Source organism: Carassius gibelio, chromosome B16 (assembly GCF_023724105.1).
Source record: "Carassius gibelio isolate Cgi1373 ecotype wild population from Czech Republic chromosome B16, carGib1.2-hapl.c, whole genome shotgun sequence".
Lineage (NCBI taxonomy): Eukaryota > Metazoa > Chordata > Actinopteri > Cypriniformes > Cyprinidae > Carassius > Carassius gibelio.
The window spans coordinates 6,614,759-6,632,765 of NC_068411.1; the positions used below are offsets into that span (position 1 = coordinate 6,614,759).

The 18,007-nt window shown below is 38.9% G+C and overlaps 1 protein-coding gene across 1 annotated transcript in view; it reads right to left on the reverse strand.

The window, feature by feature from the left end:
* The window catches only part of LOC127974263 (glutamate receptor ionotropic, kainate 3-like), a 168,456-nt gene that overhangs the window by 69,529 nt on the left and 80,920 nt on the right, over positions 1 to 18,007 (reverse strand). Inside the window, exon 10 of the mRNA XM_052577437.1 lies at positions 2,709 to 2,912. Coding sequence (XP_052433397.1) covers positions 2,709 to 2,912 — 204 coding nt within the window. The remainder of the gene's footprint in view (positions 1 to 2,708; positions 2,913 to 18,007) is intronic.

An 18,007-nucleotide genomic window follows, 5' to 3' on the forward strand; every position in this document is an offset into this window, starting at 1 on the left:
ATTTCATCAAAAAATATCTTCATTTGTGATCCGAAGATAAAAGATGGTCTTATGGTCTGTGGCCTAACCCTTTAAATCGCAAGACTACTATTGGAATATATAGTCTGCATGTTCTTTAGGTCTGTGTGTGAAGTTTCATCTATTACACAAATTGAAGCGTACATAATGCTTGTGGTGTCCCTATAAAAGGACATGAACACATATATATATAAATTTTATTTTATTTTTATTTTTTTCAAAACTTACTTCAGTACATGTAATGTACTTCATTGCAACCAAGCTGATTTCATTGTTTTGATTGTATGATAACAGAAACAGGATATGTGTTAATTGTTTGGCAAAGTGCCTCATCAATCTAAGAAAAAAATGGTTTCTTCAACCCTCATGTTACTTTCCTTTTCTTTCTACTAAGCTGACTAACTAAACAAAAGTCTACCACGTTTACCAGACCTATCGCCTATGTTTGCTTAGTTAGCCTGACTATGCTGAACTCTTTTAGACTCTTTTAATCATTTAGAACCAATGTTTTTTATTTATTTATTTATTTTATTTTTTTGTGCATTTCTCTGCTATGCGTTTTTTGATGAAAAATACCGGATGTCCATATTGTGTCTCTGCTCTGCTTTACCCTCATTAGGCGACTCTGTTTGACCGTGTCAGTGTGTCGGCAGCTCTCCTCTCAAATTATGCGGGGGAGAGGAGATGTTAGCACTGTGAGAGAGTCAAAGGTTTGAGGATACAGTCCTGAAAACACATGCCCGTCTACAACCCTGTTTGGACTGAATAATTATCTCTTACATATTAAACTGGTTTCATAAGTTGTTAGTAAGATGTGATGTACCCCAAATGCATAGACTAATTTGACATACAAAAAGTTTCATTAAGTTTCACATTAAGGTGTTAAAGTTGATAGACTAAGGTATCCATTACCATTCAAAAGGTTGTATCAATAAGATGAAATGTAAGTAAAGTGTCTAATTGAGATTTCAAATAAGTTTTGGAGGATAAAATGTCAAAATTCAGTTAAAATAATGTTGCATTGTCATTCAGTGTGACACAATATTGATATACAAAATTTAACAAGTTAATTATTCTGACGTGTACATATTAAAATATATAAAATAAATTAGTAAAAAATGTAAACAAAACCTAGGATAGTGTAAAATTTTAGAAAAGTAAAATTGAAACTAATTAGTATTTGGGGTGAAAGTAATTAGTATTTTAATATGTCATAATCTGATTTTTGTTGTAAATATGCCTGACAATATTGTTACACTGAATGCCATTAGTGGATCTCTTCTGTAAATCATGAAAAAAATGTCTGATATTTCCTTTTTGTTCAGCAAAAAAACAAACAAATTTGCTGTTAAATTTAACAGAAAACTTTTTTTTTTTTTTTGCTGTGTGTGTATGTGTGTGTGTGTTGGGGGCGGGGGGTGTAATATTGCTTTACAATTTATAGCAATATTAAACATTGTAATTGGGTCAAAGACGCAAAAAGGTTTAAGCATAAAAACATTTAAATATAATTAAATTAAATCTTACTGACTACTAACTTTTTATTAGTGAATGTAATTTGTATTTCAGCATACAATTAATGAATAATATCATTATCAGTAGATTGATTATATAATGAAAAGCAGTATTTAAAAAAAAAAAAAAAAAAAAAAAAACTAAATATAAAAAAATGAAAGTTTGCACAATAAAATTAAAGTTCCACAATGCATTTACCAATCAGTGCAAAGTTTAACCAGTCAGGTTTTCATCAGGAATAAAACATTGCACTGTATGGTAAATGTGTTGTTGTTGTTGTTTTGTTTGTTTGTTTTTTCACTGTCATTTCAATGTGCAGACAATATATTCTTTGGTTATTATTTGACTTTTTTGCCCTGAACTTTTTTTTTTACTCCCTAATTATGTAATACTGTGGTTTATGTGTGTAGATAAAATAGTCATGTACTTCTTATACTTTTTAACCTCCAGCCATTTACACAAACACAAATTCCATCTCCATTTTTGACTCTTCCAGCCATAATCCCTTTGTTCCCGTCAAGGTGACTGCAATCGGGCCGGATCTGGCCAAAGCACAAGGAAGATTAAGTGCTGCTGCAGTAAGTCACCTCTCCAACCCTTCCAGCACCTCGCCATTGACTCCCACCATATGACTTCCTACACTAAATGCCACTTAAGCTATTACAGCTCTCCAGCCCCAGGCTTCTGGCGACCTCAGAGGGTGAGGACAGTGAAAGGGCGATGGGATGGGAAGCCAGAGCTTCCTGTGACAGGGCTTACACCCCCAACCTGACAGCACTGAGACTTGAGAGAATTGGCTGGGGGTACATTGAGGGGAATCAGCTTTCAGCATTGTCTAGTTCTGCTGACTCTGTATAGGCATTTAAACGTGTATTTGCTGTGGCAGCACTTGCCGCTGTGTCTTCGCGGTGTCAATGCGATCCAGGTGTGTCCTGTCACCTTTGCAGCATGCATTTTGTAAGAGGAAGCAGTATTGGAGCGAGCAACATGTTCAGCTAATTGCATTATTGTGTCATCTTGCCATTTTGTTTAGACATCAGAAACCAGGAGAATGTCTTTATTAAAGTGAAAGGCATAATTAAAGACGCAGGTACTCGTAAATCTGACTCAGCAGAAACAGCATTAGTGGTGTTTGTTACTTAACTGCTATGATGGTGTTCAGTTTGAATACTTACGTGTTCCATGAGTTCCTTTATCATCCCATTCCACTGGCCTTTATCATCTTGAAATCCATACTTTCCATCAGGCACCAGGTGGATCTCGAAGGAAAAACCCAGAATGCTGGCCAACTCCTTAAGCAGGTCAATACAGAAGCCCTCAAAGCGGTCATTGCCGACAAGTGCCTTGTCAGACTTCTTAAGCATGACATATGGCTCCTCCTGTAAAAAATACAAAATATCCAATGAAAAGCATCTTCAAATGAGCTGAGGTTTCTTATTTGGTTTGCTGCACAAACACCTCGCTGAGTGAGAGTAATCCCAACTGACATCTGGCTGAGTTTCAAAGTCAAACAAATGTACTTTTTTTTTTTTTTTACATAACCCATATATATATATATATATATATATTAGGGGTGTAACGGTTCACAAAATTCACGGTTCGGTTCGATACGATACACTGATGTCACGGTTCGGTTCGGTACATTTCAGTACGTTTTAGATACAGCAAAATGTAAAAACCTCTCAACTTTTCAGAATGCCGCAAGCGCACCGCGGGTCATGTGACAAGAACTAACCAATCAGCTTCATCCTTTCCCTTAACAACGCTGAAAGCTCAGCCAAGATGAAGGAACAGCTGATCATAGTTGTATATGGATTGCAATTTTGAAATAAATTTAGTAGCAGAGCTAGCCTACTGCAAGCGATTTTTAGTGCTGCAAATCCATTTATCCTTTGCTTAAATTTCTGCGTCTTCATGGAGAGAGCACGTTATTGTTGCTTAGCAAAGGCAGACGCCTCAGGGGCGCTTCTGCCCGAGCGCTTTGGAAAGGAGGAGAAAGACGCGCCTAGCGTTTTCCAAGCGTTTTTAGGCGCGATATGTGAATGGCCCCTAAGGCGCTCGCTCACTCAGCATGCGCTGAAGGCTCGTTGCAAAATGTCTAATGCATTTAACAGACCAGAAATAGAAGATCATCCAATAACCAACAGGTCTGGTGTTTGGGTGCACTTTGGATTCCCTGTTAGCTATAATGTTGATGACAGAATGAATGGTAAATAGTAAGGTCTCATATCCACGGCTATAATGTAAATGTAACGTAAATGTAGCCTACCAATCAATGCGGTGATGTCTTTTGCCCTGTTTGAGTCAGTTGGAAATGTCTGTCTAAATGCTGCGGGGGTTGTTTGTTGCATGTATGTTTCTCCTTTTTTTCGTCTTTTTTCAGATACTAACACACTATGGTGATGTCGGCGTATATGAGTTGACATGTTTCAAGTATTCCCGCTGGTGTTTTTTTTTTTTTTTTTTTTTTTATTCCCGTTGGTGTACCCAGCAGATGCGACATACCGTTGTTTTTTTTATCCACCACTCTCTTGCCATCACCATTATAGCTTACAGGGAATCCAAAGTGCACCCAAACACCAGACCTGTTGGTTATTGGAGGATCTTCTATTTCTGGTCTGTTAATCGCATTGGCTATTTTGCAACGAGCCTTCAGCGCGTACTGAGTGAGCGAGCGCCTGACTGAGTAGCCTAACATAAATATTGCAGTTGGTGTTTTTTTCTTCTTCGGGGGTGTCAGGGGCGTTGCCTGTTACGTCGTTTGGGTTATTGGGCTACCTTGTTGAACGCATATGATTATATTTCACCTTTTTTTTAAATATAATTAATTAGTCCAACGAACCGTTCGGTACATAATGCGTACTGCATACCGAACCGAAAGCCTCGTACCGAACGGTTCAATATGAATACACGTATCGTTACACCCCTAATATATATATATATTTATTTATTTATTTATTTATATTTATTTTTAAGTAAAAAAAAAATATATATGTTTATATAAAAATTGCATCAATCAACTTCTGTGTCACTAGTGGCACCAAATTAAACTCTAGACTGTTTGTTTGGATGGCCTGAGACAGCAATGTTGGCTAACCAAATGATTTGAATATCAGGCTGGTCTGTCTCAAACCACTTTGAAGCAATTCTCTTCGGTACCCCAATGTTTATGTATAGTGTAAAGTAGTTTAATGATCCCATAAAATGGCATTAGATTTCAAGAAATGTGTCAGCAGATGTCATGATTTGTTGGGCTACTTTAGGAAACATCAATGAAAATACATTATGCATTCCCATGTCTCGACCTACCTAGACATTATTTTACTCCAATTGTCCATGACAGTCTCTACAGGTCATTATTTTGTCTTGCCTTCTGCATTCCCTCACAATGAAGAAAGCTGTGCTATACATGAAAGACCCCAAGATGTTCCTGGGATTGGCTCATGCAGGAGAGCTGGCATGAGGTACTCAAATGTTGGCCAGAGAGCAGGAGAGAGAGACAAAACAGCCACAACCCTGGAGACACTGGTCCTGAGGGGCTCTCAAAGCTGAAGCACTGGCCTTGTTGAGCTGAGTTACAGTGATAAGCCTATATTACCCTAGGATGTTTACGAATGAAACATGTTGGCATGCTGTACATAGAACATCTTCCATGACCCAGACATCCTTAACATGTAAATCCGGAATCCAAAATGTATGCTTGTTGGGAAGGACGTTTTGGGAAAAGCAGTCACATTGGTCAAGCCAGCTGTAATCGCCAGCTGCTAAACACACCTCTAGAACAATTCCCATTATCTGTGTCCATGGAAATATTTGCTAAATTCTAGCCATAATAATCCCAATTGCAGAGGGTTTGCCAATGTAATGTAATACCAATGTTGCAGAAACGGCACCATCAACAGATATTTAATGCTTTTTTTGTGGACATTTCAAAGTGTGGTGATAAAATGTGGAAGTTCAATACGTGACCATTCACACATTTAAAAAAATGTTGGTATAGGCACATATTGAGGCATTTGGATTATTACATTATGTTGCTCCAGATATATCTTGCCCCGTTCAGAATTCAAAGGCTGATAATGGAGGAATATTGGTAAAATGTTAATGCTCTACATCTTGAAAAGTAACAAACCCCCACACCAAACAGAACCCTTAGCCTACCTGATAGTGTTTACAAAAGAGAAATGAAAGCTTTCGAGCAAACTACTTTGTTAAACCCAAAACACACTGCACGATTTTAGCAATCCTGTAAGATCACTGCATGTCAAATTGTGTGACATGAATCTAATAAACTTGACTGGGATGTCTGTTTAGATTGTACAATGACAACACCTATTGACTTGTACGCTACAATGCACATTACTATAAAATAATAAAACGTTATAAACATTTACTAGTGGTAAACCAAATGAGCATGATATATCACACTTTAGCAGTTGTGTTTTTATGTGCTGAAAAAAAGTAGAAGGGGTGATAGAGGAAGGCATAAAAGCTTGAGTTAATCAGTTTTATATTTCAGCGCCAAATTGCGTTGATTTCATGTTGCATTTTTATTGGTTGGTCTGTAAATGTGGATTGTACCAGCAAACACACTGCACAATGATTATGCTGTATCTTTGGTTGCAAGACCATGACAAAGGCCGTCTTTGAATCTCTCTCAGTATATGTGAGAAAAAAATAGTAACAAAGCTAAGCTATATATATATATATATATATATATATATATATATATATATATATATATATATTAGTGCTGTCAATCGATTAAAAAAAATTAACTAATTAATCGCACAATTTTTTAAAATTAATCGTGATTAATCGCAATTAAAAGACTGAAACTTTTTGGATATGTAAATGTAAAATGTAAATAATTAATGTAAACTCAAGACAAAGAAACTATTTAAATTCAAAATATGATTGTTTATTGGAATTTTTGTTTAACTTGTAACACAGATTTTCTCATGTAAACAACATACCTGCAATAAACCATCAATATCCTCCAAATTAACTGTTGGCTTGAAAGCCATATTTATTACAGAAATAAAAACACAGGCATGTAAGTACCATTTGAATTTCAAAACAATCAATGCCAATAAAAAACAAAAATGATTTCCATGTTGAATTCTAAGTGGACTGCAAAAAAATTCCAAAGTATAGTCATTGCCAGTGCTTTAAGTGGGCCGGTATGCATCTGTACTCAGTGCTGCCACTTCCAAATATAGCTCTTGAGCGTACCTCCACCTCTCCATGCGCCCAGAACGTGCTTTTAGCGCATTTGGACATCTGTTTTAATAGAGGTTTTAATCTTTTACCTGCACTGCCGATTTTCAGAGCGCCCTTCACAATGCAAGCTTCCTAATTCATCCCACCCAGAGCAGAAACTACATTACCCATTCACCCTTAAGTTATACAAGTGAATAGCGCATGTGTCGCTTTTCCCACTGTTAAGTGTCAACAACTCAACGTGGCCGGAGAAGGTGTGTGAAACTCGTTGTGAGTTATACTAAAGCAAAATCTTGAGTATTTATTGTCTGATAAACATTAAAAACTGTCTGCGGAGGTTGAGTCGTCCTGCAGCCCCCGCTGGCTGTTCATTGGCTGCAGCATCTTTTTTCTAAGTTCTAAAAAAATACCGTAGACAGCAAGGCACAAATTTAGATATTCATTTATCTAATTAATCTATAGCCTATGCACAAAGACAATATGATCTTTTTGTCCCCTTTTTGTGTTAAAGCTTGATGAAGAGAGAGAGCGCAAGTTGCTGCAGCTGAGGAGGACAGTGATGCACGCGTACAGGAGTGATTGACAGTTCGCGGCACTGTGTACAAAAAAAAACTCCGCTACACAATTATTTCGTTATTTTCGTTTAAGCTTATTAACGTTAGCGTTACAGAAAGGTCTGATTTACGCACTGTTACAGTCATTGTTTTTTTTTTTAAACAATGACATTTGAGTTCATGATTTTAATGTTGCTGTTTCTTGTGGCAGATTGAATGAAGAGTAATGTTTCTTGTGGCAGACTAAATGAAGAGTAATGTTTCTTGTGGCAGACTGAAGAGTAATCCGGCAGAGTTTTATACTGAAACTTTCCGTCTAAAAGTCCTTCCTTGGTCTTATCCATATTTCTTTGCACGTTGAACACACATAGGCCACAACTGGAAATAAAAAAAAACTGCAACCGCGTTAATTGCGTTATTTTTTTTTAACGCGTTAAATATTTCAAATTAATCGAATGCGTTAACGCGCTAATTTTGACAGCACTAATATATATATATATATATATCTTAAGCCCTATTTGGACGGGACTAGTTTTACAGGGGGTCGTTAGAGAAATATGCGTTTCACAGACGTACTTGGTGATTTTAATCCCATCCGAATCTGCCACGTCTGTGTTTTTCTCACACAACCTCTGTGATAATTCCAGAGCAAATTACCTACCATTTTTCAGCACACTCAGTGATCCTCTGAGAAAACTAATCCCGTCCGAATGCGAATGTCTGTGATTGTCGGTGATATTTTATTTCACAACGCATTTCCTTGTGTGTTTTGGCCAACGTGAATTACCGTAGATGCTCTTACCGCGCGGATGTTTGATATATTTGTTTAGCGGCAAATAAATAATAATAAAAAAATAATACAAATAATAAAATCAAGAGCAAGATCGCGTAAACTGTTAATACCGGCTATTGTAATATCAGCATCAGGTAAGGTTACTCACGTTCATTTATGTACTCAGTTACATAATGTTTTAATTACATATAATAAAAAAAAAGAAAAAAAAAGGTTCATATCAATAAAAGGAAAACAAGTTAAACTAAAGGAACCACACATTAACATGGTTTTGTTATACTAGCCATTTAGTATTTATTGTGTAATAATACTAAGGCAATCAATCTGAATGAATGCAATGCACGCATACAGAGCGCGTGATCTCTGTGACGCCCAGATGCACAAATCAGACCCTCCCACCTCTGTAATAAACATGGAGATACTAGTCCCGTCCGAATTGGTACATGAAAAAAACAGACGTCAGGTGGTAAGAATCGAAACTCAAACGTAGTTTAGAAAACTAGTCCCGTCCGAATAGTGCTTTATTTTCCTTTCACGCAGCACAAAATCAATTATATATATGTAATTGTTCTTGTGCTGTGTGAAAGAAAAAACAGACAGGAGAGAGTAGCATCATATTTTTCTTTAGGCATGTTTTACAAAAGCTCAATTTCTTTTTCATTTATTTTGTGAACGTACACAAATAAAATCAAACTTTTTTTTTTTTTTTTTTACAATTCCAATTATCTTTATGACTAAAATGAGTAGTTTTTTTCCACATTTAGAAGAAAAAAAAAGTAAAAATCAAGTAATTGCGCTGGCGTCACATACGTGCACACAGTTAAGCATTGCTGCCTTGACAATGCAGCCTGTACATTGTCACAATAAAATACAGTCAGTCAAACATAAAAAAACCCTGCTCAGTGTATATATGTAGTAAAATATCGCTCAGTGTATATATGTAGTAAAATATCATGAATATGAAAATGTCTCAGGTTATGCAAGTAACCATGGTTCCCTGAGAATAAGGAATGAGACGCTGTGTCCTCTAGAGGGTGCTTTGGGAACGCTGTCAGTGTGGACAATAAACTTGACACTGACAGGCGGAAGCCTATGACGTAAGCAAATGAGCGACTGTGGATATCAAAGGGCACCTGTAGAACACATCATCCTCTGTTTTGTCTGAGGAGACACAGGCATAATGCCGAAGAATGGCACTCATGGAACTCACGCTGCGTCCTCTAGAGGGTGCTTTGGGAACGGTATACCCATGTCGCCATGCTGAGGGATAGTGCCTAGGTAACAGTCTCTCCAAGTCAGGACTATAGGAATAGCATTCCTACTAATGAAAATCGCTAGGCTTTAAGGCAGGCTCAAGCTCCAACCATCATAGACTAACTAAGAGTGGAGGTCTCAGCATAACGACTCTAACTGAGAGGAGACCAAGATACACTCAATGCCAGAAGCAGTTAGCGAGGCTCAAAAAAGGGCCTACACTGCTTATACTGCCCTAGGTGGAGCTCTGGGGAGTGGAGGCTTCAGTAGAATGACTCTCTAAAGTGAGAGGAGACCTGGCTACACTCAGCACCAGAGGCAGTAAGCGAGGCTCAAGAAAGAGCCTCCAAACTCAATCACTACCCATGACGGAGCTCTGAGAGTGAAGGCTTCAGCAGGAAGACTCTTTTAAACGAGAGGAAGCCTAGCACTCACCCTTTTAGAAAAGCTCTTAAGTGTGGAGGCCTCAGCTTGGCGACTCTTTAGAACGAGAGGAGACCTGACTACACTGAGCGCTAAACACAGTAAGTGAGGCTGCCGAAAGAAGAGCCTACCTACCAATAGTAATATCCAAGTGGAGCTATGGAGAGAGGAGGCTTCAACAAAATGACTCTCTTACTGAAAGGAAACCTACACACTCAATCCTAGTTTGAGCTCTTGAGAGTGGAAGCTTCAGCATGACGACTCTCTAGAATGAGAGGAGCCCTGACAACACTCAGCCCTAAAAACAGTTAGTGATACACACCAATAGTACTGTCATAACGGAGCTATGGAGAGCGGAGGCTCCAGCAGAATGACTCTCCTATTTTACAGAGAGGAAGTCAACAGGAGCACCCTGCTCACCATAACCCTCCATGCTGAGGGGAGCAATGCTTCAAAGTGTGTTAGTAGAGACACAGTGGTTTAGTGTAGCCCAAGGTACCAGGGTCTAACCAACCCAGAGTAAGGGAACGAGTGAGTATGCGGAACCCTTACCGCACAGAATTCCAGACAGTGCACAGAGTTTTTGTGCATACTGACCACTTATGTGGATTTCAGAATGTATGCCATGTGGTTCACATGCACACTTACCACTATAGGTTTCAGGAAGTACACGATGCTCCGCATGTGTACTTATCTTCCTAAGCACCAGCTCTGGGGAGCGGAGGCTTCAACAGAATGACTCTCGAAATTAGAGGAAACCTACCATGCTCTTAAGAGTGGAGATCTCAGCATCACTACTCTCTGAAGCGAGAGGAGACCTGGCTACACTCAGCACTAGAGGCAGTAAGCAGGGCTCAAAGAAAAAGCCTACCAACTCATATCACTGCCCATTGACGGAGCTCTAAAGAGCGAAGGCTTCAGCAGGATGACTCACTTAAACGACAGAAAGCCTAACACTCAACCCTCTTAGAAAAGCTATTAAGAGTGGAGGCCTCAGTATGATGACTCTCTAGAATGAGAGGAGACCTGACTACCCTCAGCGCTACAGACAGTTAGCGAGGCTCACAACAGAGGGGCCTACACCCCCATAGTACTGTCTTAGTGGAGGTATGGAGAGTGAAGGCTTCAGTAGAAGGACTCTCTTAGATGAGGGGAAACCTGTACTCAATCCTAGTTTCAGCCCTTAAGAGTGGAGGCATCAGCATAACGTCTCTCTAAGATGAGCGGAAACCTAATCACACTCAGCGTCACAGGCAGCTAGTGAGACTCAGAACAGAAGAGCCTACACTCCTCTTACTGTCTAGGCGGAACACTGGGGAACGGAGGCCTCAACAGAATGACTCTCAAAATGAGAGGAGACCTACCATGCTCAACCCTGGTAGGTGCAGTTAGCGAGGCTCAAAGAAAGTGCCTACAGACTCATATCACAGCCCATGACGGGGCTCCGAAGAGAAGAGGCTCCAGCAGAATGACTCTCCTACCCGCGAGGAGTTAAACAGGATCACCCTGTTCACCATAACCCTCCATGCTCAGGGTAGCGATGCTTCAAAGTGTGTTAGTAGAGACACACTGGTTGAGTGGGACCCAAGATACCGGCGTCTAACCAACTCAAAAAAAGGGAAAAGAAAGGGAACTATCCTAATATGCGTAACCCTTACTGTACAGGAATCCAGATAGTGCACAGAGTCTTGCATGTGCACTGACCATTCATGTGGATCTTAGAAAATGTGCAGAGCTGCTAGCGTGCACACTTACCGTTTATGTGGATTTTAGAAAGTATGCAAAGTGTTCACGTGCACCCTAACCACTATGTGGATTTCAGAAAGTACACAGATGCCCAGAGTGTGTACTTAATTTCCTAAGAATCAACTCTGGGGAGCGGAGGCTACGCTAGGATGTCTCTCTAACTGAGAGGAAGCCTACTATTCTCAACCCTGGTAGGGAGCTCTTAAGAGTGGAGGTCTCATCATAACGAGTCTCTAAAGTGAGAGGAGACCTGGCTACACTCAGCGCCACAGGAAATTAGCGAGGCTCAATGAAAGAGCCTACAAACTCATAACACCACCCATGACGAAGCTCTGAAGAGTGAAGGCTTCAGCAGAATGACTCTCTAAAACGAGAGGAAGCCTAGCACTCAACCCTCTTAGAGGGGCTCTTAAGATTGGAGGCCTCAGCATTATGACTTTGTGGAACGAGAGGAGACACTCAGCGCTAAAGACAGTTAGAGAAGATTGCAAAAATAGAGGAGCCTACCTTCTAAACACAATGTTCAAGCGGAGCTATGGAGAGAGGAGGCTTCAACAGAATGACTCTCTTAAATGAGAGGAAACCTACACATTCAACCCTAGTTTGAGCTGTTAATAGTGGAGGTCTCAGCATAAACGACTCTCTTAAATGAGAGAAGACCTAGCCACACTCAGCTTCAAAGGTAGATATTGAGGCCCAACATAGAAGAGCCTACACCCTTCTTACTGCCTAGGCGGAGCTCTGGGGAACAGAGGCTTCAACAGTATGACTCTCTAACATGACAGGAAACCTAACAATGCTCAACCCTGGTAGGGGAGGTCTTAAGAGTTGGGGTCTCAGCATAACAACTCTCTAAACCGAGAGGAGACCTGACAACACACAACACAAAAGATAGTTAGTGAGGCTTATAGATATAGGAGCCTGCATACCAAACTGTCTAAGAGGAGCTCTGTAGAGCGGTGGCTTCAGCAGAAAGATTCTTATAATGAGAGCAAGCCACACACTCACACCCAACAACATTTTTCAATGGGACCTGGTTCCCGACCTTCAGACTGGGTTCTCATCATTAGCAAGGCCTCAGGGTCCCATTCCTAGCAGCTATGAGATTTGGGGGAGTGAACCGTGAGGACAGAAGGAGGCTAACTAGGTACTAATACCAGCCCCAGATGCCTGTAGGCCAGAACCGTCCCTTTAGCCCCAGCCTTCTATTTCTACACTCACGCCTCCTCTGTGACCGATTCCTCCTAAGAGGAGGACCGCGAGTAGCCACACTAGCCACCTGGCCTGTCTCTGATCCGCAGACCAGGATCGGCCAGGTCCCTCCTTGGCATAAATGATTTATGTGCTGCAGAGCCCGCCTTCGCCTCCCTGAATTTACCGACCACCGTCTCAACGGATGCGCCGAACAATTCAGAGGGCGAAACCAGCGTATCGAGAAGAAACCATTTCTCTTTCTCCCGGATGGCTGCCAGGTTCACCCACAGGTGCCTCTCACCATCGACGCCATCGATCTATCAATTGCGGAAGCTGTCTGCTTAGTTGCCCTGAGGGCCAGGTCGGTGGTGCAGCGCAACTTCGCTTCCTTAGGGGGGAGCCCCTTACCCTGGTTTAGGTACTTCAGCAAGTCAGCCTGGTATGCCTGCAGTACAGACATTGTATGCAAGGCAGCACCCGCCTGACCTGCTGCCGCGTATGCTCTACCATTCAGATGAGATGTTTCATTTAGTGGCCTGGTTGGCAGGGGCGGAGCCTTCAACATGGATGTTACCCCATCTGAGAGGGAGGGAGTATCAACGCATATCCATGCTCTCGCATCCCCTCAATGTTAGCACAACTAGGCTGAATATGGTTTATTCCAAGTTTTCTTGATCTCATTTTGAAGATCAGAAAAAGAACGTAGGCTCACGGGGGCTGAAGAAGAAAAGAATGTCCAAAAAGAAACCGCTCATCCAGCTTACTGTGAACGGTTTCCATTGTGTCATGCTTCCACTGCATGTCTAACCTAGCAGTAGCACGCTCCATAATCTCCAGCAATACCACATACACGGGGCAGGCTTGCTGAGAAAGCTCAGAAGTATCATCTTCACCTTCTTCAGCCAAATCCTGTTCACCTTGGATAGCAGCCAATGGAGCACTTTCTGCTGGATCAGAAGATGTGAGAGACAACACATGTTCTGACTGCAGTTCACCCTCTTCAGCCCGTGGTGATTGCGGGACATTAACCCCGCCTTCAAACACGTCAGCGAGCTCCATCTATGATCCCCACGATCTCAATCTCCCTCGAAAAAAGGGACAAACGAGAGCGGAGCTTCCTCACTGAGAACCGCTCACAACAAACGAACTGTTCCCTCGAGAGCAGAGCGCACATGCTCCTCACCCAAACACATAACACAGATATCGTGTGCATCATCCGGTGTCAAATAATGTGGACACGGTTCAGCGAACTTCTTAAAAACATCTAGGATTAGACATTACCTCTGCTTACCACTCACAAAAAACGACCCTGAAGACAAAAAGTGGATGATGTGCTCTACAGGTGCCCTTTTATATCCGCAGTTGCTCATTTGCTTACGTCATGGGCTTCCGCCTGCCAATGTCAAGGTCATTGTCATTATTTCATTCATACTTCAGACACCAGCCACTAGAGGACATAGTGGGAGTTCCCTTTTGAAAGGGGACACTTGATTTCCTGCTGAATGAGTGACCCAGTTTCGTTTTATCCAAAATAAATGTTTTAAATTGTCGTTTATAGCTTCTTATATTTTTAATTTGAGTTATTTCCTAAATAGGCTACCGTTACATTAAAATAATTTGTTGTGGAGTGCCAGGAACTAAAATAGTCTATGTTCACAGTATTTATTATAATGTTTGTAAACATTTCACGTCTGCGTTTGGTCTATTTCTGAATGAAATAATACAATTCAACTTATACGCGGCTTGATTTTTGTCCTCTACAAAACCCTTTTTTCCTTTTTTTATATATAATTTTTTTACATATAGCACCTATTTAAATCATGTAGTAAACCTTTTAAAGAATTGGATAAATTACTGAAACACTGTATTACACTAAATTAACTTTTAACGCTGTATATAGTACTTTGTGCGGCCGGTTAACAGTTAACTGGTTGAAATGAGCATCCCTACCACCAAGGCATTGCCAATGAGCAATGGGAGCAACAGACATTGCCCTTTATATTCAGACATGCTGATCTATCAACACATAATGGATACTGAGCATGCGCAATATCACCTATATTGTTCACACACTTTCTGACCTACTAGATCTACAGTAACAACCAGCAATATTTTTAAAAAAAAGACATTCACTTGGGTGAACACTCTCATTAAATTGGCAGCAAAATAAGTACAGTACATATAATTTGTGAGGTATTTAAAAGCAAGTGACAGCAGAATGGCTTCTGCTTAATATTGGGGACTTATTGAGGAGGAAAATCATTGAATTAGTCCTTGGGAAATCAGATCCCTTGACCTGTGACATTTTTCATAATGGAGACAGATAAAGATGTTTTAATGAAGCATTATGTCAGCACCAGTGGTTATACAGTTATTTCAGGATTGCTCTATTTATTTCTTGCGGTGCTTCTGATCAAACTTCCTCAAGGTGACCTTCACTATCTGTCTGTCTCAAACATTCTGTGACATCGTTTTAGCCCTGACAGCATTTTCCATTTTAGTCAGAAAATACAAAATGCGGAAATTGTAGCTGGCTGGAAAATCCAAAGTATTCACCTTCCTCCCAGTATTAAACTTTATCCCAAATCAGTTTCCTTTTTTTTTCTTCATGAATTGCTTTATAGCATTATATATTGTTTACGCTCAAAGTTTGTCACAAATAATCAGTTTTTTATATTATTATTCATATAATTTTAATAGAAATAATATCATTTTCTCTGTCAATAACATTTATTCTAATTAGTATCTATAATATAAGCATATTTAATATGTTGCTATTCAAAAACTTCAAAAATACACTGACTGTAGTCATTCATAGTAATTCATTGTAGTTAAAAGTGTGACAACTAACCCTAGTCCCCATACAACTATACAAAAATAACATAAGAACTTAAGCTATATGCAGGTATCAGAAAGTGTTGACATGCAACACACCTAATGAGAAAATAAATGTATTTATATATATATATATATATATATATATATATATATATATATATATATATATATATATATATATATATATATATATATATATTTGATATAAACATTTGGACTTTTTAAGACTTTTTAGGTGTCAGTCTGTTTTAGATGAAACCATGAGCCATGGATTGGATGGATGTAGAATGAAACAAAACTCTGTACAAGTTGTCCAATTATCTCAATCAAAAAGTTTATGTGGCCAAAAAAAATATAATCTATAACAGTTACCATCTGTTCTAAGCCCCCAATCTGCAAAATTCCCTGAGGTTCAGTGGTAAACTTTTTCTTTTTTTATATACCTTTTCCCTCTTTTCCTGTATGAGCAGTAACAGAAATTAACCAGTCACAAAAGACTGAAGTAGGAAACAATCTGTTTAATCAAAGCAAGAAAGTGTAAAATGAGGCCTCCATCATTTGAGTGATCACATCAGACAAAAGTTCTTGGCTTCTTAATTGTCAGCTGATGCAATCATATGATCATTTTATATCCCGAGATCCACAAATTAGGCAATCTCAGCACCTGTTTGCATTTTTTTTCTGAAGGAAGTTGTTGTCAGTGAGCCTTCAGGATGTTAAACCATAATTTTTATTTGTCATAACTATTATGTGTGATGTGTAATTATTGATTTGTCTTCAAAATTGTCACTTTAAAGTGACCCTTATTCAATACCCCCATATAATGCTTTATATAATATATATATATATATATATATATATATATATATATATATATATATATATATATATATATATATATATATATATAATTAAAATAGATAGACATTAAAAATGTGTGTGTGTGTGTGTGTGTGTGGTTACTATCTTAAAATAACAATACCCAGGACCACTGCATGGTACAACAAAATGTCTGATTATATCCTATCAAGACCTTAACTCATAATTATAGTCTTGCTGCTCAATCCACATTTAATGACAGTGTTTATCCCTGTTGATAACTCATCTGCCTGTCCAGAATAAATCCACAGAGGCTGCTGTCAATACCACAAAATCCCGAAACATTCCTGTGACATGCATAAATGCAGCCCTCGGGGCATCTGTGAGAATGCAGTGTTGAATGGGCACACATTTATTTTAAGATGTGTCATTTGTGCTATTATCTGGCAAATGACATTGGGTAAAGCAGAATTTCACCCAGCATGCATCTGCTTGTAACAGTAAGAAGTTAAAGCCAAGTCTATAGTAAATCTACGAAAATAAGCTACGGAGAGAAACCAAATTAGAATGGGTCAGCATTATCCAATAAGTGCATGATTTTATTTTTAAAGTACATGTACAAGGGCTAGCTGCTCAAGCTTATTACTTATTTTTTAAAGCTGTCAATCAAAATTTTAAAATCAAATTATATAAATTGACAAAGGTAATATTTTATTTGACAATGTCCTGATTTCACCCAACATACTTTATACTTCTGTCCACTTTAACCTAAGCATGGGCACATGCAAGCAATAAACTGGCAGTGAGCAGAGTCACAGATACTAAAACAAAAACAGAGATTCTGAGATGGTTCACATATTTCAAAGTAGAATACCTGTCTGCAGGAAGGTTTTGTTTTCTGTTCTAATTTATTTTATGGGGGGGGGGGTAAACATGTATGCAAACTCAGCATTTTTCCTTTTTTTTTTTTTTTTTTTTTTTTATGTTTGAACTGATATATGTCCATATTAATAATATAGAAGTTTTGTTTCATGTTTGAACTAATATATGTCCATATTAATAATTTCAATTCAATTTTTTTTTTTTTTTTCTAATCAAAAGTCATAATAAATAAAAAAAAAAAGACTTTTAATTAATCACATTGTAAGTAGTAGCACCTTGAGCTACATCAAATGCTCACTTCCATGTCCAGGAGGAAAATAAAAAATAATGAACACGTATTAATGTTTTAATATTAATTGTATTAAGGTACATTTCCTATTTCAAATAGGCAAACTGTGTTGAGAGCTGGTACTGTCTTCAATTCAGGAATTGTTATTCTGCTAACTAAAGCAGTCATGGGAGATTGTTGAGCCTCAAACTTTGTTTCAAACAGGAGGAGACATCTTGTGTTGTTGATTCAGCCAGGTCAATTTATTTCAAGGGACACTGAAAGGGACAGAGCTATTTGGCATTTCTGTGAGAGGAAATGAGAATCTAGAAACTTGAAAAGCAGCCCATACGCTGACCTGAAACAAGGTAAAGCACACTAGAAAAGATAGTGAATTTTGGAGAAAGAGTAAATTAGACGCAGAATGATAAACCAGGAGACAGAACGAGCGCTATACTTCACACATAGCCTCTCAATGAC